Genomic DNA, 24,582 nt, shown 5'->3' on the forward strand with positions numbered 1-24,582 from the left:
TGTGTGTGTGTGTATATATATATATGTGTATATATTTATATATAAAACATTAGATTTAAGGAAGGACCTTTTAAGTTACATAATTAAATATATATATATATATATATACTTAAATTCCCCATCCCCATGGGTTTTCTCTAGTCCTTTTACGGTTTTACTTTCATATTTAAATTTTTAATCCACTGGAATTTATCCTGGTATAGATATAAAGAAGAAATTCAAAATTTTCCTCTGGATGACTACCCAATTATCTCAACACCAATTACTAAATAATCCATTTACAGCCTACTGTTTCTATACTACCTTTATCATAAATTAAATTCCTTTATATATTTGAGCATTTTTTTAAGTCCTTCTAATCTTTTCTACTGATTATCTGTTTATAGTGCAGGTGTCACTTTTAATTATTATAGTTTTATAATTTTTTTTGTTTTAAGTTATTTATTTATTTTTGGTTGTGTTGGCTCTTCGTTGCTGCGCATGGGCTTTCTCTAGTTGTGGCGAGCGGGGGCCACTCTTCGTTGCAGTGCACGGGCATTGCGGTGGCTTCTCTTGTTGCAGAGCACGGGCTCTAGGCGCATGGGCTTAGTTGCTCCACGGCATGTGGGATCTTCCCGGACCAGGGCTTGAACCCATGTCCCCTGCATTGGCAGGCAGATTCTTAACCACTGTGCCACCAGGGAAGTCTCTAGTTTTATAATTTTGTATCAGGTAGGAGTAGTATCCCTCAGTTTTCTTCTTTTTTACGATTCTTGGGGGTACCTTCACTTATTTATTTTTTCAAATAAATTTTAAAATTATCTTGTCCAGATTAAAAATAAATCTTATTTGTATTTTTATTGGGCTTATATTAAAATTTAAAATAAACTTAAGAGAGAACTGACATCTTTATGATGATATTCTTTCTATGTAACCTGGTATAATTTTCCGTTTGTTTAAGTCTTCTTTTTAAGCCCTGAAGAGGCATTTTAAAATTTCTTTATTTTATTTATTTATTTTTAAAATTTTGGCCACGCTGCATGGCTTGCAGGATCTCAGTTCCCTGACCAGGGATTGAATCTGGGTGACAGCAATGAAAGCACCAAATCCTAACCTTTAAACCACCAGGGAACTCCCTAAAATTTCTTAATAATAGAACTTAAAGAATTACTGTTTAATACTAGATATTTTCTCTTTCTTGCTGCTCTCATAAATGGGATTTTTTTCTTTGCATTATGTTTTCTAACTAGTTGTTTACATGATGGCTATTGATTTATGTTAATTAATTTTGTATGCAGTTCCCTTACCAAATTTACTTAGTGATTCTAATTGTTTTTTTGGTTAATTCTGAAACCAAGTAAACAATCATTTTACCTCTAATTACTGATAATTTAACCTTCTCTTCCAAATTGTGTAGCTCTATTTCTTTGTCTTATTTAATTGCATTCACTAGTCCCTCCAGAGCAATGATTGACAACAATAGTGATAAAGGAAATCCTCATCTTGTCCTAACAGTAACAGGTGTGCTTCTGAAGTTTTCCTGAGAGGATGATACCAATCGTTAGAATAAGATTCATATATTTTATCAGGTTAGAGAACTAATCATCTGTTTTATTATGGAATTTGACCAAGGACAAGTGTTGAATTTTGTCAAATTCTTGTTAGCATGTATAAGATGATGACTTAGTAACATGGTGACTTGTATTGATATTTCCTAATAATAAACCAGTCTCCCATTCTGCAAACAAACTCCATTTGGTCATATGTATTATACCCTCAAAGGGTTGTTGCTGAATCCTGTTAGTGAATATTTAGTTATTCTTTTGGCATCAATAAATAGGACTGATCCACAGTTTCCTTTTTCTTGATAATTCATAGGGTTTTGGTATTAGTGTTACCCTTCCTTCTCAAAAAGAATCTGGAAGCTTTTCTTCTTTTTCTATGTCCTGGAACAGTTAAAATAGCATTAGAGTTATCCGCTCCTTAAAGGTTTAATAGAATTTACCTATGAAACCATTTGGGCCTGGTATTGTTGTTACTGGTGGAGGTGGGATGAGAACCTCTTCAACAACCTTCTGTATTTTTTCATTGCTCTACTTAGATTTTCTATCACTTCAGTGGTCAGTTTTGGTAATTAGTTTTTTCCTAGAAAATCATCCATTTCATAGAGATTCTTACATTTATTTCTTTTGTCTGTGGTCATTCCCCCTGCTTCTACCAAAGAATTAAGTCTTCAATTTATTTTTTAGTTTTATTGCTTCTTCCTAATTTAAGAGCTAGTACAATGGTTTACGACCTGTATTCTGCCACTGGGGCTGACAGAAAGACAAGGCAGGCAAATCTCTGAGCCTCTATTCTCTTCAACAGAGCAGCTCCACTTTTTTCTATTTTATATGTGAAGTTCTCATGTAAGATTTCATTTGAGAGGCAAAAGACTAACTGATGAAACAATATAAAAGTTTAAAAATCAACTCATGTTTATACACATGCTTGAAATGCTTTAACATTCTGATTCAAAGATTATTACTAGAAGTAAAGAATACAGTAAATTCTTTACTAAAACGACTTAGAATTAACTGTAGTCTTGAGTTCTTTCAGTTCTACTTATTACAAACAAGGATCAACAAAAGAATATCCCTATCGATAATATTAACTAGTTGTATATATACCAAGTATGGCCTACACATGGAAATAATTATAATTTAAGAATAATTCATCAACAAAGTACATTTATTTAAGTGACAAGTTATAGAGCCCAAATAAAGTTAACTTCTGAAAAACAGACCAAATATTTCACTACTTACCCCAAGTAAATGAATGAGAAAAAGAACAGCAACAATAGGGATGAAATAATAAGCCAGGCATGGATGACCTAGAAAAGAGTTTCAGTATAATTAACAGATCCCATAACCCTAAAAAAAATCTAAATTTCTTACTTCAAAAATTGTATACTACTTCTGTATGTGTTATGATTTTCAAATGGCAAAACACAAGCAGCTTTGGGATCAGTGAATACCTATAACAGAACGCTTTGGTGCTGAACTACTCATAATATAAATAGAAATTTCACCAAAATACATGTAGACCGTCGTTCCTTTAGAAATAGGTAAAATTTTAAAAAGAAAAGAATACATTAAAAAAACCAAATTATCGAAGACAACCTATGGGACTTCCCTGGTGGCGCAGTGGTTAAGAATCCGCCTACCAATGCAGGGGACACAGGTTCAAGCCCTGGTCCGGGAAGATCCCACGTGCCGTGGAGCAACTAAGCCCCTGCACCACAACTACTGAGCCTGCGCTCTAGGGCCCGTGAGTCACAACTACTGAGCCCGCGTGCCACAACTACAAAAGCCCATGTACCTTGAACTCATGGTCTTCAACAAGAGAAGCCACCACAGTAAGATGCCAGCGCACAGCAATGAAGAATAGCCCCCGCTCACCGCAACTAGAGAAAGCCCGCAAGCAGCAATGAAGACCCAATGCAGCCAAAATAAATAAATAAATAAATAAAATTTTAAGGGTTATTGTGTTAAAAAAAAACAAAACAGACAAAGACAACCTACGGAATGGGAGAAAATATTTGTACATGATACGACTGACAAGGGGTTAATATCCAAAATATATGAACAAACCAAACAACTCAATGTCAAAAAACAAACAACCCAATCAAAAAATGGGCAGAAGGCCTAAAGAGACATTTTTCCAAAGAATACATACACATGGACAACAGGCACATGAAAAGATGCTCAATATTGTTAATTATTAGAGAAATGCAAATCAAAACGAGTTATCACCTCATACTTGTCAGAATAGCTATCATCAAAATGACCACAAACAACAAGTATTGGCGAGGATGTGGAGAAAAGGGAACTTTTGTACCCTGTTGGTGGCAATGTAAATTTGTGCAGTCACTGTGGAAACCAGTATGGAGGTTCCTCAAAAAACTAAAAATAAAACTACCATATATTCCAGCAATTCCACTCCTGGGTACGTATCCAAGAAAAACAAAAACACTAATTTGAAAAGATACATGCACCCCTATGTTCATAGCAGCACTATTTACAACAGGCAAGATATGGAAGCAACCCAATGTCCATCAACAGAAGAACGGATAAATAAGATGTGTACACACACACACACACACACACACACACAGGAATATTATTCAGCCTTATAAAAGAATAAAATTCTTCCATTTGCAGCAATGTGGATGGACCTAGAGAGTATTAGGCTTAGTGAAATAAGTCAGACAGAGAAAGACAAATACTGTATGATACCACTTATATGTGGAATCTAAAAAGTAATACAAATAAATGTACGTGTAAAACAGAAACAGATGCACAGATATAGAAAACAGACTAGTGGTTACCAAACGGGAATGGGAAGTGAGGGGTACAAATCAGAGGTATGCCAATGTTCATTGAAGCACTATTTACAATAGCCAGGACATGGAAGCAACCTAAATGTCCATCAACAGACGAATGGATAAAGAAGATGTGGTACATGCACACAATGGAATATTACTCAGCCATAAAAAAGAACAGAATAATGCCACTTGCAGCAACATGGATGGACCTAGAGATTGTCATACTGAGTGAAGTCAGACACAGAAAGACATATATCATATGATATTGCTTATATGTGGAATCTAAAAATAAGAGTACAAATGAGCTTATTTACAAAACAGAAGTAGACTCATAGATGTAGAAAACAAACTTATGGCTACCAGGGTATAAGGGTGGGGAGGGATACACTGGGAGACTGGAAGGGACATATACACACTACTATATATAAGATAGATAACTAATAAGAACCTGCTGTATAGCGCAGGGGACTCTACTCAATAGTCTGTAATGGCCTATATGGGAAAAATCTGAAAAAAAAAAGAGTGGATATATATAGACATATAACTGATTCACTTTGCTGTACTCCTGAAACCAACACAACATTGTAAATCAACTATACTCCAATAAAAATAAAAAAACAAAAACAAAAACAAATAAGGGGTATGGGATTAGGAGGTACAAACCACTATGTATAAAATAGATAAGCAACAAGAATATATTTTATAGCACATGGAATTATAGCCATTATCTTGTAATAACTTTTAATGGAGTATAATCTGTAAAAATAATGAATCACTATGCTGTATACCTGAAACTAATATAATACTGTAAATTAACTATACTTTGATTAAAAAATTTATCAACAGTCAACAGTTAACATTTAAACTTTAAAGCAGCAATATTTTCAATGGAGGAATTTTGATGTATTTCTTAAATAAACAATAAATTAATTGATAAATAATTGATAATAAATTGATAAAATAATTGATAAATCAAATTCAATAAAATTGAAAATCAGATATTCAGTTAAGTGACCTATGTACACATACTTTAACTGTACAGAGAAAACAGGTCGTCTAAATTACATAACCATTTGATAAAAGAATATTCTGAGGTTTCAATAAGTATTATTGAATCTGAGGTTTCAATAAGTATTGCTATGCTATGTTTATTTTACTTGGTTCATTAATAAGTTAACACTTATATGTCAGTCCATTAATATTATGCAGAATTCATATAGAACTATATAAATATTAGTTATTATTACTCATGTACAGCTTATTAATATGAGAGATAGAAACAGAACCTGATTTTTAATTAATTAAATAATTAATTTCTCTGGCCACACCATGTGGCATGCGGGATCTGAGTTCCCCGACGAGGGGTCGAACCCGTGCCCCCTGCAGTGGAAGCGTGGAGTCTTAACCACTAGACCGCCAGGGAAGTCCCCACAACTTGATTTTTATAATCTATTACACAAGATAAAAAAAATTTATGGTAATTTTATGTAATGAGTATATTGGGGAAAATACTATACAAGCCAAAGAGTCTGGGGTTTTAAAAAATAGAATGGAGAAGCATGATACATTGTCAGGTAATTTTTAACCAAAAGTGAAATTATTTTGAGGTAGATACACCCATAATATGCTTTATGCTTTCAATGAACTTTACTGTTTAATGACAGGAGTTACTTAATCAACAACTTTCCCAAACATATCTCTTAATCAGAAAAGACCAAATCAAACCTTAAAGAAAAAGGAGAAAAGAAAACCTCCAAATCAAGAATATTATTTTGTCTTCTTTTTTAAAAAAATCTCCCCCACACACCTCCCAGATCCAGTTGTTCCAATTATCTCACTCTAAGCTATCAAAATCTAGTTGTCACTAATGTTAACATTAGAATCTATGTTAATTTTGTCTTGTGGTTCCATTTTGATCACTCAAGGTGATCTGTGATTGTTAATTCTTTCGAAGAAAAGATATCTTAAAAATTCTCTCTTTCTTTAAAACAACTTTATAAAATGTTACAATTTGGGAAAAGGTAAAAAGAGTGGCTTTACATCACTAAAGTTGGTATTCCTTTGACATTTAAATATTCTAAATTGACTATCCGAATACAACAAATTTAATATCTGGTGTTCCTCCATAAAAACCTCCCCTAACATTTTTTTTTAAATTTATTTATTTATTCATTTATTTAATTTTTGGCTGCATTGGGTCTTCGCTGCTGCACGCAGGCTTTCTCTAGTTCCAGTGAGCGGGGGCTACTCTTTGTTGCGGGGTGCAGGCTTCTCACTGTGGTGGCTTCTCTTGTTGCAGAGCACAGGTTCTAGGCACACGGGCTTCAGTAGTTGTGGCTCGCGGGCTCTAGAGCACAGGCTCAGTAGTTGTGGTGCACGGGCTTAGTTGCTCTGCGGCATGTGGGATCTTCCCAGACCAGGGCTCGAACCCGTGTCCCCTGCATTGGCAGGCGGATTCTTAACCACTGCGCCACCAGGGAAGCCCCTCCCCTAACATTTTATGCTAAAAATTTTCAAACACACAGTGAACCACTGCCCAGATACCACCAAAATTCTACCATTCACATTTTGCTGTACTTGCTTTGCAACACATCTATCCATCTCTCCACCCATTAGCCCATTTTAATACATATCAAAGTAAACTGAAGACACCTGTACATTTCCCTCTAAGTACTTCAACTTTAGCAAAATATTCTAAAGGGAGTCCTTACTCTAGTTCATCTGCAAAAAAAATAATAATAAGCAGAAATGAATCTTCTCACCTGCATCCCAGCCCATCACAAGTCTTAGCTTTAGAAATAATCCAAGTTATAAAACTAAAAAGTATATAAAATATTACAAAACAGAAAAACTTTAAAGAGTGGGAGATGTACGCTGGTATTCCATACTGAGCTCCAAATTAAGGGTTAGAGTAAATATTATGTACCAGAAATCCTCTACTTTCTTAAGAAATGCTTTTTACCTTGTTTTATGGGGGAAGGGGCAAGGGAACATGGGAATGTTTTTTATTTAAAAAAAATAGCATTTTTCTGAATACAAAGTAACATATGCTTATAACATATAGAAAATATAGAAACACTAAAAGAAAAAAGAATTCCCACTGACCAATGAGAACCAAAGTTGACATTAACATTTCCTTTCAGACATGTTTTCTGTCTGCATATGTAAAGACCTTTTAAAAAAATTAGAATCAGGTAATAGAAAATTTTACATTCTGCTTTTTAAATTAATTTTTTATTAAAGACAAATTCTCAATCCACCAAATATTTTTTTAAATGACTTTTAAATAACTAAATAATAGTCTACTTACATGCATGAACCCACAATTTAACTTTTCCTTTATGCATGGAATTTGTGGGGTTTTCCTTCTTTTTCCAATTATATTTTATGCTAGGAGTAATATCTAGTATGCAAATATTTTCCAGCATTTTTAACTCTTTGGGATAAATCATGAAAGCAAAATACAGAACCAAAGTGTACAAACGTTTTCTAATTACTGACTATTGATACATACTGGCTTAGTGACTCCACAAAAAAGGCCTGATTAACCTTCACCAAGTCAATAAGTTAAATATGTTAATTTGTTATTTTGATATATATATTTTTTGCTAGTGAGAAAATACACATACACCTCTCTCTCCCTCTCTCTATCCTGGCCACCTATATTTCCTTCATAATTTCTCTGCTTGGATTTTTAAAATTTCTTATTAGGATGTTCATAATTTTAATTATTTGTAACTGCTCTTCATATGGTAAAAATATTAGCTCTCTGCCTGTAATAATGGTTGTAAATGGTCTTCTTATTTAGGTTAATCACTGATGTTATGATTTTCTGAATTATTACCTAAATTCAAAGCTTCTTCTGATGATGACTAAATAACACCTTCCCTTTTTCTAGAACATCAGGTGGTAAAACAGGCCTTTCTCAGCTTGCTACAAACCCTAGTTCAGCTTTCCTGTGCTAAAGGCTCTGAAAGAAAAGAGCCCCTGCTTCAGTACAGAACAGCAAGGATCTCCTCTAAACACTCAACTATCTAGGCCAGAAATCATGTGACTTTAGTAAGCTATACAGTTTCATCTATAACAAATGATATATAATAATTAACTGCCTTTTCCATTTCTTCCTTTTTTTTTTTTTCCATTTCTTCCTTTTTAAGGTTTGTTTGGTCTTTTAGCTTCTTGTGCTTCTCAAAGACATTGCACAATCAACCACCGACACACAAATCCTCAGGGCTTATTTCCAAACAGGTCCTGGCAAGTTTCTGAATTTCTGACTCAAAAGCTCCTTTTATTTTTATACTAGGAGTCAAAATCAACAACTTGTTTCTATAGAATTGGCTGTGTTTGCTAAGACTTGAATATTAAAAAGCAAAAAAAAAACAACACAAAAATGAATGAGTGAACGTGGAAATCCAGCTAAGTATAAACCTTTTAGATGGTCTAATATGAAGCATTAACTAAAATATGCACAAAACTGACCAAAAATACATCAGGATAAGTTCTAGTTCTACCTACCGAATACAACTACAAAACCTGGATCGAATGCGTGCAGCTGCCAGTAGGCTGGGGAGTCAGAAATACCAGGAAGCCAGCGATGAGTTTACCACTTTTCCCCCCCAGTACTACCCTCCTCCACCTGAACTCAACACAACCCAAGTGGACATTAGCAAGACTATGAGCTCCAGGAGAAGCCCTCTAAGTTCCTGCTAGTAAAGCAGAAAGAGGTCTCCTAACACCAAAGAAGAATGCAAAACCCCAGGTGACTCCCAATAACATGTGAGGAACAAAAGTAGCATATAATCCAGATACAAGTCACAAAGAAAGTCCAATAAAGCAGAGAAATGGAACTGGCAGGTAAACACTTATATGTAAACAAATATATATAGTGGAAAAAAAAAGATAAAGTAATTGAGACATGAGCATATTTAAGCAGGGGGAGGAGTATGCTTCTCAACATGGGTTTACATCTTTGGCTCTCTGAGTGTTGATGACTACCTGTCGCCATCACACACATCTTTTGTCTTCAATCTCTAGATTCTGATGTCAGACTGCAAATGGTCATCACTTAGGTTAATACTTCCACCCACTCAACAAACAAGGTTAAACTGTATAATTTTAGAGTTTGTGAACACTGAAAAGGTATTCCATCTTATTAATAATCAACTAAATGCAAATTAAGACATTTTTGCTTTGTCTATGAGGGTTAGCACGGATTTTTTTTAAAAAAATTAAACGCTGGTGAAGGTGGGGTAAGATAGCCTCTTTCACTACCAGTGTTAAGTACAAATTGATACTATCATCTTGAAAACAAAATTCTGCACAGCAAGACAGTTAAAAATATGCAGATAATTTGCTCCAGAAATTCTGTGCCTAGGATTTTACCCTAAGGAAATAATTTGAAAAACGGAAAAGTTCTATGCATAAAGACATTCACTGCTTTTTAGAAGAGTGAAAATCTGGAAACAACTTAAATGTCCAAATTAGGGGAAGTGAATTACAATACACTCATTGAGTCAAATATTATGTAACCATTAGACATATTTGCTAAGAATTTATAATATGGAAAAATGCTTATGCCAAAGTAAAAGTTAAAAAAGGACACATACTGATTATGCATTTGATTTTAACCATGTTAAAGAATATACAGAAGTAAATACTAAAAAGAGAGTAGAATTCAATATTTGAAAAGTTAATATTTCTTTTATTTGAGAATGAGCCTAAAGGTTCATGACCTGTAATAACTTGTCCTTTTTCTGAGGCATGAATCTGAAACACGTGCCAGGTAGCTGAAATTCACAAGCAAGTCACTTAGGTAGAGAGTGAGGTAGGGGACCAGAGGCTGGGCTGGGCCTGTGTCTTTCCTGCACAACCTCCCCTGCCTTTGTTTCCCAAGTAAAGAATTTGTGTTCCTGCAGGAGAGAGAGAGGGAATGGACATCTACAAATTTAGAACTGGGAATTCGGCCAGTCATCAATGAGTTTAACAGCAGCCGAAGGTGGCTTTGCTGTTCTGTACTCAAGTTGAGAATCTGAATTTTTGTAGTTATAAGTTATTTTATGGAGACAATTATATGCTACAGTGCTATCTGTCAATGAGGGAATTCACAAAGGTTCAGGATATATCCTTCTGGAATGTCCGAAGTATACAGCAAATCAAAATGTTAAAACCATTTAGAGTGTGATATTATATGAAAACATTTGTTTTTCATTTATGCCTTTTTGCATTTTTTTAAATGTTCCACAAATGAGGGGGGAAACTAAAAATTAACTTAGTTCTAGAATATAAGACCTTTTTCTTTACTAGACCAAGTAAGGTGACAACAAAGCCCAACCATGAAAAGAAGATGGTGGAAAGCAAAGCTCTGTGTCTCACGCTCACCTTATAGCACCTGTATTTATATAGAACCACCAGGAGAATAGTCATGATGACAATGACGCTGATCATGATAGCAGCATTCAGAATTGAGTGCAGGGCTCTCTGCCCCACAGTCTCGGTGTCTTCTGTGAATGGCGTATAGATTCTAAAATAAAATAAAACACAAAAGCCCCCAGGTAAATGTTAATGGAGATTCCAAATTACATGCTCTCCAACACCAGTTTCGTTTCCTTGATTCAACTGATATAAGTCACTTTTTTCCATCTCATCAATCTAACCAAGAGTTTTTAACCTAATAAAAATAGCTATATGCTAAAATAAGTCCTTCAAAATAAAAGGAGATAGGTAAAATATGGAGGTGGACCTATGTGAGCCAGACACTGGCTCCATCTAGTGGATGATTTATACCGAAATAATTACCTCATCAAATGTTCTTTCTCCACAGCTTATTAGTGATTTGTTAAAGTACCAGATTCTGATAACCAATGAAAACCTACTACACAGCACAGAGAACTCTATACTCAGTGCTCTGTGGTGACCTAAATGGGAAGGAAATCCGAAAAACAGGGGATATATGTATATGTATAGCTGATTCACTTTGCTGTACAGCAGAAACCAACACAACATTGTAAAGCAACTATACTCCGAAAACATTAAAAAAAAAAAAAAAGTACCAGATTCTGCCATAAACTACCTAGGCTACAAGTGGTTGTCAGAGGAAGGTAAAATGGCTGATAATTATCCTTCATCTGTACGGTGACTGCAAATGAAGTTGTCTTGAGATAATGTCACATATCCAGCTTGCCCTTGCTTCTCATTCACATAGAAACACTTTTATCCCAGGTACCAATGTTCCCAGTAGAAGACTTTATTTCTGCCTCCCCTACAGTTATGTGTGGCCATGAGAATAAGTAATGGCCAATGAATTATAGGCAGATGTGTTGTGTGGAACTTCTAAGGGAGGAGTTAGTTCTGCTGAGAGTCATGTCTCATGTCCTTTTCTCCCCCACTCCTTCCTGCTGTCTGAATGAAGGCTGGGGCTCCAGCACCAATACTGGACCCCGAAATAACCTAGAGGATAGAAGCCAAAAAAGAAGGGACGAAGGAGCCTCAGTCCTTGATGAAGAGAAGCCACTACACAATCTGAACTACTACCTCTGCACTACTCTGTGGGAGACAGAGAAAATATGTGCATCATTCAAACCAGATGTTTTGATTTTCTTTCTTTTGGCCGTGCCACACGGCTTGCAGGATCTTAGTTCCCCAACCAGGGATCGAAGCCGGGCCCCGGCAGTGAAAGCACCGAGTCCTAACCACTGGACTGCCAGGGAATTCCCTGTTTTGATTTTCTATAATGGGCTCAGCAAACTTTCTGTAAAAAACTAGAGAGTAAATATTTTAAGCTTTGTGTGTCATGTGGTCTCTGTTGCAACCACTCAACTCTGCCACTGTAGTGTGCAAGCAGCCATAGACAATATATAAACGAATGGACATGGCAGCGTTCCAATAAAACTTCATTTACAAAAGGAGGTGGCAGGCAGATCTGGCCTGTGGGGCATAGCTTGCTAACCCCTGTTCTTTAATATGCAGCCAAACCTAACTCTAACTTACAGAGATAATATTCCCCAACCTCTTTTGGTTATTGTTTCCAATCCCTGTCCTTCACTTACTGTCTTACCCTTTCTCCCAAAAGGTTAAAAGCTTGGCTTTCAGAACCCCACAGAATTTTCCAGACACTCGCCAATTTCGAAATTCATTTAAAACTTTTTGAGCCCCACAAAAGTCCTAGAGACAGAACTAGGTGACATCTGAATCAAAGCATTTTTCTTGGAGACAAAGGGTCGACACCAACGGCACCAGAGAAATCTACATGACAGTTCCACAAACACTTAGTGCCAGCCTGCATTGCTTCTTCATCCTTTCACTGAACAACTTTTTTTTTTTTGCTGAGCATTTATTACATACCTCACCCTGGAAATAAAGTTTCCTCACAGGCCTCATAGTACAGAAGGAAACCAAGCATTAAGTAATGAAAATAAATAAATACTTGCATATTGTAACAAGTGAAAAGAACAGGTTGCTATGAGAAAGGATACCAGGAAGGACCTAATTCTGTTAGGAGGATCGGAGAAGTTATCTTTTAGGATTCAACATTTAAGCCAAGATGAGAAGGATGATAGGAATTAATCCACCAAAGTTAGAAAAGGAAAAGAACATTCCAGGGAGAAGAACAATGGGCCCAGTGGCCCTGAGGTAGTAAAATCACTACTCAACTGCTCAATTCCAAATAAATTCAACCCTACCTAGGGACACCACATAAAAAACATAATTCTGCAGCTTTCATCTTCTCTACTTAAAGCATCATCTGCTTTTGGCCATCAGAGAGGATGGACTCCCTAGCCTTCATGTCCCTTCAGTGCAGAGGCCTTCAAGGTGGTGATGACATGCTATGAAGGACAGTACGCTGGCCTTGAGCATAAGGATACACAATACTCATACGTACAGCTGCCCATCCTTCCGGGTATAAAAGCTGACTGATTTGATGGTGGCCACGACCACCACCATACAGAGAGTCACGGGGACAAAGAGCATGATCACATGTTTGGCGCCATATTTCAACGTCAGCTCCTCATCTTCCTCTTCCTCTTGTTCCACCACCTGCTGTGAGTTACCAGGGGCTCGGCCATTGGATAACGACTCAGAGTTGCCATGCCTCCGCCTCTCGCTGCCGTGCTCATGCCGCTCTCTACTGTCATTCTAAAAGCACAAGAGAGACTTGTTCAGTAAATTAGACTCCCAGTAGAATCAAGGTGCTCTGTATCAAAAACAGAAAATTTAATGATTAGACCCGAGATTATCAACAGGCCCCTTATTATATGAGTTCCAAAAACCTGAGGCAAGAAAGAATCAATTTACAAGAAGTATGCAGTTTAAAAGCCAAGATTATTAACCACTGTCCACTGAAGGAACCCAGGTCCTCCCTTTCACCTGGCTCATGGCTTACCTCATTCTCACCTTCCATTCTCAACCTAATACAATTGTACTCATCCTTTGAGGTTTGACTTAAAAACGACACCTGCATGAAGCCTTCTTTACTTGCTGCAGCTGCAAGCAGAGTATGCTCACTTTTTCAAACCATGAAGTGCTTTCTACCTGTGGTTTCATATCAGTTATACAAGGAACTATCTCACCTTCATTATTTTTTTAAATATATATATTTATTTATTTACTTTTGGCTGCATTGGGTCTTTGTGGCTGCACGCAAGCTTTCTCTACTTGTGGTGAGTGGGGGCTACTCTTCGTTGCGGTGTGTGGGCTTCTCATGGCGGTGGCATCTCTTGTTGCAGAGCACGGGCTCTAGGTGCACGGGTTTCAGTAGTTGTGGCATGCGGGCTCAGCAGCGGTGACTCGCGGGCTCTGGAGGGCAGGCTAAGTAGCTGTGGTGCATGGGTTTAGTTGCTTAGTCGCTCCGCGGCATGTGGGGTCTTCCCGAACCAGGGCTCAAACCCACGTCCCCTGCATTGGCAGGCAGATTCTTAACCACTGCACCACCAGGGAAGTCCCTCACTTTCATTATTAATAAGACTTAAAAATCCTTGAAGTGATTTACGAGGGATCTCTCGGTATTATTTCTTACCATCTACAGTTATCTCAAAAAAATATTCAATTAAAAAAAAACCTTTACAGAGAGAAACTAGGACTTAATTCTGATGCCCTCCCACCCTGTCCCCACCCCATTCCCATCTTGTCCTGTATAGAGGAAGAGAACAATAAATATGTGATGAATAAAGGAATGGAAGTAGAATTTCCTTAGATTCTACTTTCCTCTTAACCTAACCACCACTTTGTTACTTATGAATCCTTATCCTGGGTTTATCCTTTCCTATTCTTCAAGTTCAGTTTCATTTTTGGTATTACTGTATCTAAAACTCACTTTTTGTAAAGGGTAGGATGAATCCCAAGAGCACTAACAACAACAGCAAAATAAAAATAATAAGACAAAAGGAGAAAAATAACAGAGAAGTAAATAAAACAGGAGATGGCAGTAGACTGATAGTCACTGTTGCTGATAAGATAAAATCAGCTCGGTTAAGACAGGGTTCTCTGAGGAAGCTCATGTGAGAACATGCCACTCTTGTACCTCATTTTTGACTAGAGTTTAACCAAGTATCGCTACAGAGGAATACTATTATTCAATAAAAATACATAACATGCTTAATAATAGCTTAAAATTATTACAAGGTACTACGGATTGTGATATGTCCTTTTTTTTTTGGCTGCACTGCACGGCTTGCAGGATCTTAGTTCCCCAACCAGGGACTGAACCCGTGCCCTTGGCAGTGAGAGTGCAGAGTCTCAACCACCAGGCCACCAGGGGAGCCCTGACGTGTGTTTTACATTTAATTCTCACAGCCACCTCATCATCACCACTTTACAGGCAAGGCTAGTAAGTGTTACACAAATGGTTTGAACCTAGGTGTGACAGACTGCAGAAATCAAGTTTTTAACGCCCTTTCAATTTGCCATTCACAAGACAACATGGAAGCTCTGTACACTCAATGTGGGCTTTCTCTTTCCTTTGACTTTCAATTTATTCATTCCACAAGTAATCGGAATTCTATATTCCAGGTATTCTGCTGTGGCAATGCTGAAATTAAAAAGATCTAGGTGCTGTCCTTAAGTAGCTCATGAGATAGTTTTAACACAGGAGAAATATATACTAGAGATGTGAACAAAGTGCTACAGGACTGATTAATTTTGTATGATCAAGAAACTCAACATATGGTGGGAATGTAAATTGGTACAGCCACTATGGAAAACAGTCTGGAGGTTCCTTGAAAAACTAAAAATAGAGTTGCCATATGATCCAGCAATCCCACTCCTGGGCATATATCCAGACAAAACTCTAATTTGAAAAGATACATGCACCCCAATGTTCACAGCAGCACTGTTTACAATAACCAAGATATGGATGCAACCTAAATGTCCATCAACAAATGAATGGATAAAGAAGATGTGGCATATACATATAGGCAACACACACACACACACACACACACACACACACAGGAATATTACTCAGCCATAAAAAAGAATGAAATAATGCCATTTGCAGCAACATGGATGGACCTAGAGATTATCATACAAAGTGAAGTAAATCAGAAAGAGAAAGACAAGTATCATATGATCTCACTTATATGCAAAATCTAAAATATGATACAAATGAACATATTTACAAAACAGAAACAAACCCACAGACATAGAAAACAAACTTATGGTTACCAAAGGAGAAAGGGGGTGGAGGAGGGATTAATTAGGAGTTTGGGATTAGTAGATACAAACTACTATAAATAAAACAGATAAACAACAAAGTCCTACTGTATAGCACAGGGAACTATATTCAATACCCTGTAATAAACCACAATGGAAAATAATCTGAAAAAGAAAAAATATATATATATGTATAACAATCACTTTGCTATACACCTGAAACTAACACAACATTGTAAATCAACTATATGTCAATAAAAAATTAAGAATAAAATAAAATAAAAAAGAAACACAACATAAAAGATATAATTCTTGAGCAGAAGGTGAATGGGCTCCTGGCAGAGACAACATGTAGAGTGGCACAGGCCTATGCAGAAGATCATTGAGTACTCCTGAGGGGGCTGGAGGACAGGGTGGTCAAGGCTGATGGCAGGAAAGGAAGGTTAGGAACAGGTTGTAAAGAACCTTGTTTGCCATGCCAGGGACTTCAGCCTTTGTCCTGTAGGAAACAAAGTCATAAAAATTGTTAAGGTTGAGGAAGTGACACATCAGATTATGTTTCATTTTCAAGAAACTTGACTGAGTGACGATGGAAAATAGGAGAGGTATGAGAAGAATATTTCAGAAGTGGAATTGACAGGGCTTTGTGGCAAATTACATGTGAATGGTCAGGAAGGAGTCAAGGATGACTCTGGAGGTTTAGGCATAAGGGACTAGGAAGGTGGTGATGGCATTGATAGATATAGGGAACACAAGAAGATGAGCAGGCTAGAGGAGAGGAGAGAGATTTTAGTTAGGGAGATAGGTGAATCTGAAGTACCTACAACCAGGCAGGAAAGTCCAAAGGCAGTTAATAAGAATTTCAAGCTCAGAAGGGAGTTGGGGGAAGTCATTAGTTTCCATTGCTATGCAAGTGGATGAAATCTCAGGGAGAAAGTATAGATGGACATGTTGGTCATTAATGTACTACAACAGCTGTGGAAGGAAAAATACAGAGTGGGATGACGACCAACGAGAGAAGCAGCAGGTTATTCATAAATCATAATGGACTGGGGATTGAATGGAAACTGAGAAATTAGAGGCAATCATTCCTTGAAGCAAAACAGAAACAAAAACAAAAAAAGTGACAACAGAAGGGATTCAAATTTGAAAAAGTCATTTTAGAGACTTAAGCATACTTGTCAGGTCAAAGTATAGAATTAGGATTAGAGTAAAAGGGTGATGATACAAGACAGAGAGACGATAATTAATGAAACAGGGTAAGGGATAAATGGCAGAGAAGAGAAGAAGAGAGAAAAGTTGGCCTTACAAAGGCACTGGTGCCCTCTGCCTCAGTCTGACCTCATGGAGAAAACATTTATGAAGACTCAAGCCCTATGAGGGGCGGAAAGGAAACTACTGCAAAGCACAAAAGATAGAAATATGTATACCACTCACCAAGAAAGATAATTTTTGCCGAACACAAGTCACTAAAGTTCAGTAGGAAGGAAATGGTTATGAGGAAGGTGGGATCTGGGAAACACGGGTATAGTGTGATTGATAGCTGAGGAGCAGGAGGGTTGAGGGAATTCATACTTCTATTTTCTTAGGAGGTGACTACGTCATACGCTAAGAATGTTATGTTTGTGACTAATATTCAGCAATACAATTACGACCAACTTGATGGGCTGATTAATGTTCAATATAAACTAAAATGCAAGTAATAACAGCTCCCTTTATAGAGTATTTACAAGGCATTTATATAATTTAGTATTATATAATTGATATAAAGTACTTATATAATTTACAAAGCACTCTCACGTCATCTTATGTATTCTTTTCATATATTGGGAGGTTCTCAGATGAACACTTAAAGCAACTGGTCCAAAATCCCACAGACAGAAAACAGCAGAGGCAGGAATCAAATCCAAGTCTCTTGCTTCAAAACCTGAGTTCCTGCTATGGCACCACAGCTGTCCTACCAGGCTACGTGAGCTGTAACTGGGTGAGCCTAGCATGAAAGCGGCAATCATAAAATGCCTGTTTATGGTACTCTAACTGGATATTCCGGTTTATGATGAACATTAGCGAGCCCCACCCTGCCCTGCCCCTGGAGCTGATACGGGGATACTAGAGCACTGTTTCTCTCCTCTCTCTCTCTCTCTCTCTCTCTCACATACACACACACCCCCCTTCATCTTCATAGTAATACTTCAGATACTGTTTTAAGAACTAACCATATTATTGTCTTTTAAAGTATAATTTATTTATTTAAACAGGTAAAACATACATACGGTTCTAAAGCCAGGAAGTATACAGTAAAACACCTCCCACTTAACTATCTACTTAGTTTCCTAATCCCCCAGGTTACCACTGTCACTGTTCTCGGCAAATCTTTTTAAAGTTTCCTTATGCATATACAAGCAAATACAAATATATATTCTCATTCCCCTTGTCCACACAAATGGTAGCACAAGAAATGCACTGTCCTGTACTTTGCTTTCTTTTTTGAACTATGTATCTTAGAGAGTTTTTTACACATCAGTAAAGAATATCCTTATTCTCTAAAAAAACATTTTTTTTTAGCCAGCTGTATAGTCAGTATATGAATATATCATAATTTAATAGGCCAATCCTCTAATGATGGACATTAAACTTGTTTCCAACTTTTTGCCGTTCCAAACACTGCTGCAATGAATGCCCCCCTGTAAGTTATTTCACGTGTATGGGGGCATATTTGCAGGATAAATTCCCTGAAGTAAAAGTAAAAGTACGGGGTCAAAGTATACACACATTTGAAATACTGATTTATACTGCCAAATAGCCCTCTTTATGGGTTGTACCAGTTAAAAGTCTAAGCAATGCAGGAGAGTGCCTGTTTCAACAAGCCCTTGTCAACACAGTAAGCTATGAGAGGCCTGAATTTATACCAGTTTGATAGGTATTAAAATATGGGGTCTCAGTGTAATTTTAACTTTTACGTCTCTTATTATTAGAAAAGATGAGGTTTTTTTGTTTTTGTTTGTTTTTTTTTTGCGGTACGCGGGCCTCTCACTGTTGTGGCTTCTCCTGCTGCAGAACACAGGCTCAGCGGCCATGGCTCACGGGCCCAGCCGCTCCGCAACATGTGGGATCCTCCCGGAATAGGGCACGAACCCGTGTCCCCTGCATCCGCAGGTGGACTCTCAACGACTGCGCCACCAGGGAAGCCCTGAGTATTTTTTTTAATGAACTAAGTATTCACATCCTTTGTCATCTTTCTATTTGGCTTATGGTACTTTGTTTTAATTAAAATTTATTAATTTAAAAAAGTGAATGTACAAGGACATAGCAGTCAACAAGACTGCCCTCATGAAATGATTTCAAGCAGGGGAAGACAGATAATAAACAAGATAATTACGGATTGAAACAGTACTATAATAGGGTGATGTGATAAATACATAGAATGGGACTACTTTCAAGTAATGTGACCAGAGAATATCTTTCTGAGGAAGTGACATTTGAGCTGAGACCTGAAGGATGAAAAGATGTGAAAGGGCTTTGGTACTGTAAAGGATTAACTCAGCAGGTCAGGGGTGTCCAAACCCTGCACACACCAAAGAAAGATCTGGTCTGCTTCCTAGGAGATAACCTCTAAGCCCTTGGAATAGGCTGCCTGTTAAGAGTGTTTCTGTTTACATGAGGCCTTGGGTCACATTATTAACAATGTGATCCATGGTGACAATTTTGGGCTACATGGTATCTGCGTGACCTTAGGAGGGGCTACAGAACTATGTTCAGACATGTCTACATGACCAACCCCCAATAAAACTCCTGGACACCAAGGCTCAAGTATGCTTCCCTGGTGAGCAATACTCCGTGCATGTTGTCTCACACTGTTCCTGGGAGAATTAAGCACTGTTCGCACGACTCCATTGGGAGAGGACAAGTGGAAGCTTGGGCCTGGTGTCTCCTGGATCCTTACCCTTTGTGCCTTTTTCTGTAGCTAACTTTAATCTTTGCCTTTTCACTGTAATAAATTGTAACAGTGAGTATAACGGCTTTTCTGAGATCTGTGGGTCCTTCTACTGCCTAATCACTGAACCTGAGCATGGTCTTGAGGAACCCCAAATATATGTGTACACTGAAAACTATAAAATATTGCTAAGAGAAATTAAAGATCAAAAGCAAAAATAGACAAATGGGACTACATCAAACTTTAAAACTTCTGTGCATCAAAGAAACAAACAGTAAAAAGGCAACCACAGAATGGAAGAAAATGTTTGCAAATTACATACCTGATAATAGGTTAATATCCAGAATACATAAAGAACTCCTAAAATTTAACAACAAAGAAACAAATAATCTGATTTTAAAATGGCAAAAGACTTGAATAGACATTTCTCCAAAGAATAAATACAAACGGCCAACAAGCATAAGAAAAGATGCTCAATAACACTATTCATCAGAGAAATTCAAATGAAAACTAAAATGAGATATCTTATATGCATTAGGATGGCTACTACCAAAAAAACAGAAAATAACAAGTATTAGCAAGGGTGCAGAGAAATTGAAGCCCTGTTGGCGGGAATGTAAAATGGTAGAGCCGCTATAGGAAACAGTACGCAGGTTCCTCAAAAAAATGAAAAACAGAATTGTCATATGAGTCAGCAACCCTGCTTCTAGTTACATATCCAAAAGAATTAAAAGTAGTATCTCAAAGAGATATTTGTGCACCCATGATCACTGCAGCATTATTCACAAGAGCCAGGAGACAGAAGAAACTCAAATGTCCATCAATAGACAGATAAAGGAAATGTGATACATATGTACAATGGAATATTATTCAGCCTTAAAAGAGAAGGAAATCGGGCTTCCCTGGTGGCACAGTGGTTGAGAGTCTGCCTGCCGATGCAGGGGACACGGGTTCGTGCCCTGGTCCAGGAAGATCCCACATGCCGCGGAGCGGCTGGGCCCGTGAGCCATGGCTGCTGAGCCTGCGCGTCCGGAGCCTGTGCTCCACGACGGGAGAGTCCACAACAGTGAGAGGCCCGCGTACCACAAAAAAAAAAAAAAAAAAAAAAAAAAAAGAGAAGGAAATCGTATCACTTGCTGAAACATGGATGAATCTTGAGGACATTATACTGTGAAATAAGCAAGTCACAAAAAGACAAATACTGCATGATTCCACTTATATGAAGTATCTAAAGTAGTCCAACTCAAAAAAAAGTATAACTGTGGTTGCTAGGGCCTGTGGGGATGGGGAAATCGGGAGTTGTTCAATAGGTGCAGAGTATCAGTTTTGCAAGTTGAAAAAGTTCTAGAAATCTACTGTGCCAGAATGTGAATATAGTTAACACTACTGAACTGTACACTTAAAAATGGTTAAGATGGTAAAGTTTAAAATTTATGTCATGTCATTTATCACAATTAAAATAAATTTTTTAAAGACCTAAATATTTGATAAATGTAGAGCTATACTGTGTATTCATGGCTTGAAAGACTCAATATTGTTAACGTGTCAATTCTACCAACGCCACCCCCTCACCCCCCTACCGAGTGATCTGAAGGTTCAATACAACCACAATTGGCTTTTCTGTAGAAATGTTTATTAAGTTAATATGTAAATAAAGGACCTAGGATATCCAAAACAATGAAAGTTGGAGAACTAATGCCACAAGACTTCTTATACAGTTATGGTTATCAAAAACTGTAATATTGGCACAAATAACAAAACAGAGAGCCCAGAAACAGCCTGACACATATGCACGGCTGATTTTTCCCAAAGGTGCAAAGGCAATTCAGTGGAGAAAGGACAGTCTTTTTCAACAAATGACGCTGAAACAACTGGATATCCAAATGGAGAAAATTGAACTGTGATCCATACCTCATACCATATACAAAAAATTATACTTACAATACAGATCTAAATGTAAAACATAAAACTACAGTTTCCAGAAGAAAGTAATGTAAGAAAAAACTTTTGAGAACTTGAGTTAAGCAAGATTTCTCAGGTATGACATAAAGAAAAAGAAGATCCACAAAAGGAAAAATAGATAAAAGGGACTTTATCAATATTTGAACTCATCTATTTCTGCGCTTTAAAAAACAGTGTTAAGAAAATAAAAAGACAAGCCATAGACTGGGAGAAAATGTTTGCAAATCATATATATCATAGAGGACTTGTATCTGGAATATATAAAGAACTCTCAAAACTCAATAAAACAACCCCCTCCAAAAAAACAAGAAAGAAAAAGAAAACAAACAACCCAATTTAAAAATTGAGTAAGAGATTTGAACAGATACTTCACCAAAGATATTAGGATGACAAGCACATGAAGAGATACTTAACATAATTATTCAGAGAAATGCAAACTAAAACCACAATGATATTAGTACCCACCCACTAGAATGGCTGAGAAACTGAAAAGACTGACTGTACCAAGGGCTGATGAGGATGTGGAGGAACTGGAACTCTCATATGCTGCTGGTGCAAAATTATACAACCAATTTGGAAAACTGTTTGACAGTATCTTTAAAAACTACATATATACCTTCTACATTGGATCATGTTCTACTCTTAGGTATTTACTCAAAATAAATGAAAGAATTATGTCTATTCAAAGATCTGTACACAAACATCCACAACAGCCTTATTTGTAATAAACCAAAACCAGAAACAATGCAAATACCTATGAACAAGTGAAGGGATAAAAAAAACAAAACAAAAAAACCTGTGGTATATCTATATAATGGAATACAACACAGCAATAAAAAGGAACTACTGTCACATGCTATAAGACTGATGAATCTTGACTAGAAGGAGTTATACTCAATGAAAAAGCCTCTCAAAAGAGTATGTACCGTGTGATTTCATTTATATAAAATTCTACGAAATGTAAACTAGAATACAGTGACAAAAATCTGATCAGTGGTTCCCTGGGAATAGACAGCAGTTGGGGAGGGACAGGAGGGAGAGATTACAAGAGAGCATGAGGAAACTTTTAGGTGCAATGGTTATGTTCATTATTTTGACTGTGGTGGTGGTTTCCAGGGTACAAATGTATGTCAAAACTGATCAAAGTGTATACTTTAAATACATGCAGTTCACTGTGTGACAATTATACTTCAACAAAGCTGTTTTTTAAAAAGTGTTTTTCTAGGGACTTCCCTGGTGGTCCAGTGGGTAGGACTCCATGCTCCCAGTGCAGGGGAGCCTGGGTTTGATCCCTGGTTGAGGAACTAGATCCTGCACGCATGCTGCAACTAAGAGTCTGCATGCTGCAACTAAGCAGCCCTCATGCTGCAACTAGGAGTCCTCATGCTGCAACTAGGAGTCCACATGCCACAACTAAGAAGTCCATATGCCGCAACTAAAAGTCCACACATCACGACTAAAGGATCCTGCATGCTGCAGCTAGGACCCAGGGCAGCCAAAAAATATATATATATATATTCATTCACTCATTTATTTATGGCTGTACTGGGTCTTGGTTGCTGCGCATGGGCTTTCTCTAGTTGTAGTGAGTGGGGGCTACTCTTCGTTGTGGTGTGAGGGTTTTTCATTGCTGTGGCTTCTCTTGTTGTGGAGCATGGGCTCTAGGGGCGCAGGATTCAGTAGTTGTGGCACGCGGGCTCAGCAGTTGTGGCTCATGGGCTCTAGAGCGCAGGCTCAGTAGTTGTGGTGCACAGGCTTAGATGCTCTGCAGCATGTGGGATCCTCCTGGACCAGGGCTGGAACCCGTGTCCCCTGCATTGGCAGGCGGATTCTTAACCACTGCACCACCAGGGAAGTCCCTAAATAAATAAATATATATATTTAAAAGTGAATGTTTAAGAAAAAAGTGTTTTTCTCAAAGAGGTGTGTAGAGCCTTTGAAAACTGTCACATTAGGAAGGTGACATTAGAACTACTGAGGGATTTCCAAAATGAAAAATCTTGGCTAAATATTAGAATGACAACTTAGCATTATTTTTAAGGCTAATTAAAAACAAACTTTTTACTATGGAAAAAGTTAAAGCAAATACTGTCAGAAGTGTATAATGAAGCCCCACGTGCACTTTACCAGCTTCAATTATTGTCATCTCATGGTTAATCTTATTCCGTTTGTTTTCCCACCCATTTGCCCCCAGTATTATTTTGAGGCAAACTCGGACGTATCATTTCCTTCATAAATATTTTAGTATATATTTCTAAAAGATAAGAACATAAAGGTCTCTTTGTGTGTGTGGCTTAGTAGCTCATTTCTTTCTTAATTAAAAAAAAAAAACAACTTTATTTTTTAGAGCTGTTTTAGGTTCACGGCAAAACTTGGCAGAAAGTACGAAGAGTTCCCATACACCCTACACCCCTTGCCCCACACGGCCTTCCCCCATCAACATCCTACACTAAAGTGGTACATTTTACAACCAACAAATCTACACTGACACCTCATTATCACCCAAACTCCATAGTTAGCTTTAGGGCTCACTCTTGGTATTGTACATTATGTGGGTTTTGAAGAATGCATAATAAATGCATCTACCATAGTACCATACAGAATAGTTCCACGGTCCTAAAAATCCTCTGTTCTCTGCCTACTGATCCCTCACCTTCTCCCTATGCTCTGGCCACCAAGGATCTTTTTACAGCCT

General features: G+C 37.4%; 1 protein-coding gene across 3 annotated transcripts in view; it reads right to left on the minus strand.

The window, feature by feature from the left end:
* Positions 1–24,582, minus strand: part of PSEN1 (presenilin 1) — an 80,042-nt gene that overhangs the window by 34,450 nt on the left and 21,010 nt on the right. For all 3 annotated transcript variants that reach the window (XM_024737781.1, XM_024737782.1, XM_024737780.1), the window contains 3 exons: positions 13,224–13,477; positions 10,724–10,865; positions 2,784–2,851 (listed from right to left, as the gene is read on the minus strand). In XM_024737781.1, coding sequence (XP_024593549.1) covers positions 2,784–2,851; positions 10,724–10,865; positions 13,224–13,477 — 464 coding nt within the window. The remainder of the gene's footprint in view (positions 1–2,783; positions 2,852–10,723; positions 10,866–13,223; positions 13,478–24,582) is intronic.

Source organism: Neophocaena asiaeorientalis, unplaced genomic scaffold (assembly GCF_003031525.2).
Source record: "Neophocaena asiaeorientalis asiaeorientalis breed wild unplaced genomic scaffold, Neophocaena_asiaeorientalis_V1.1 scaffold49, whole genome shotgun sequence".
NCBI lineage: Eukaryota > Metazoa > Chordata > Mammalia > Artiodactyla > Phocoenidae > Neophocaena > Neophocaena asiaeorientalis.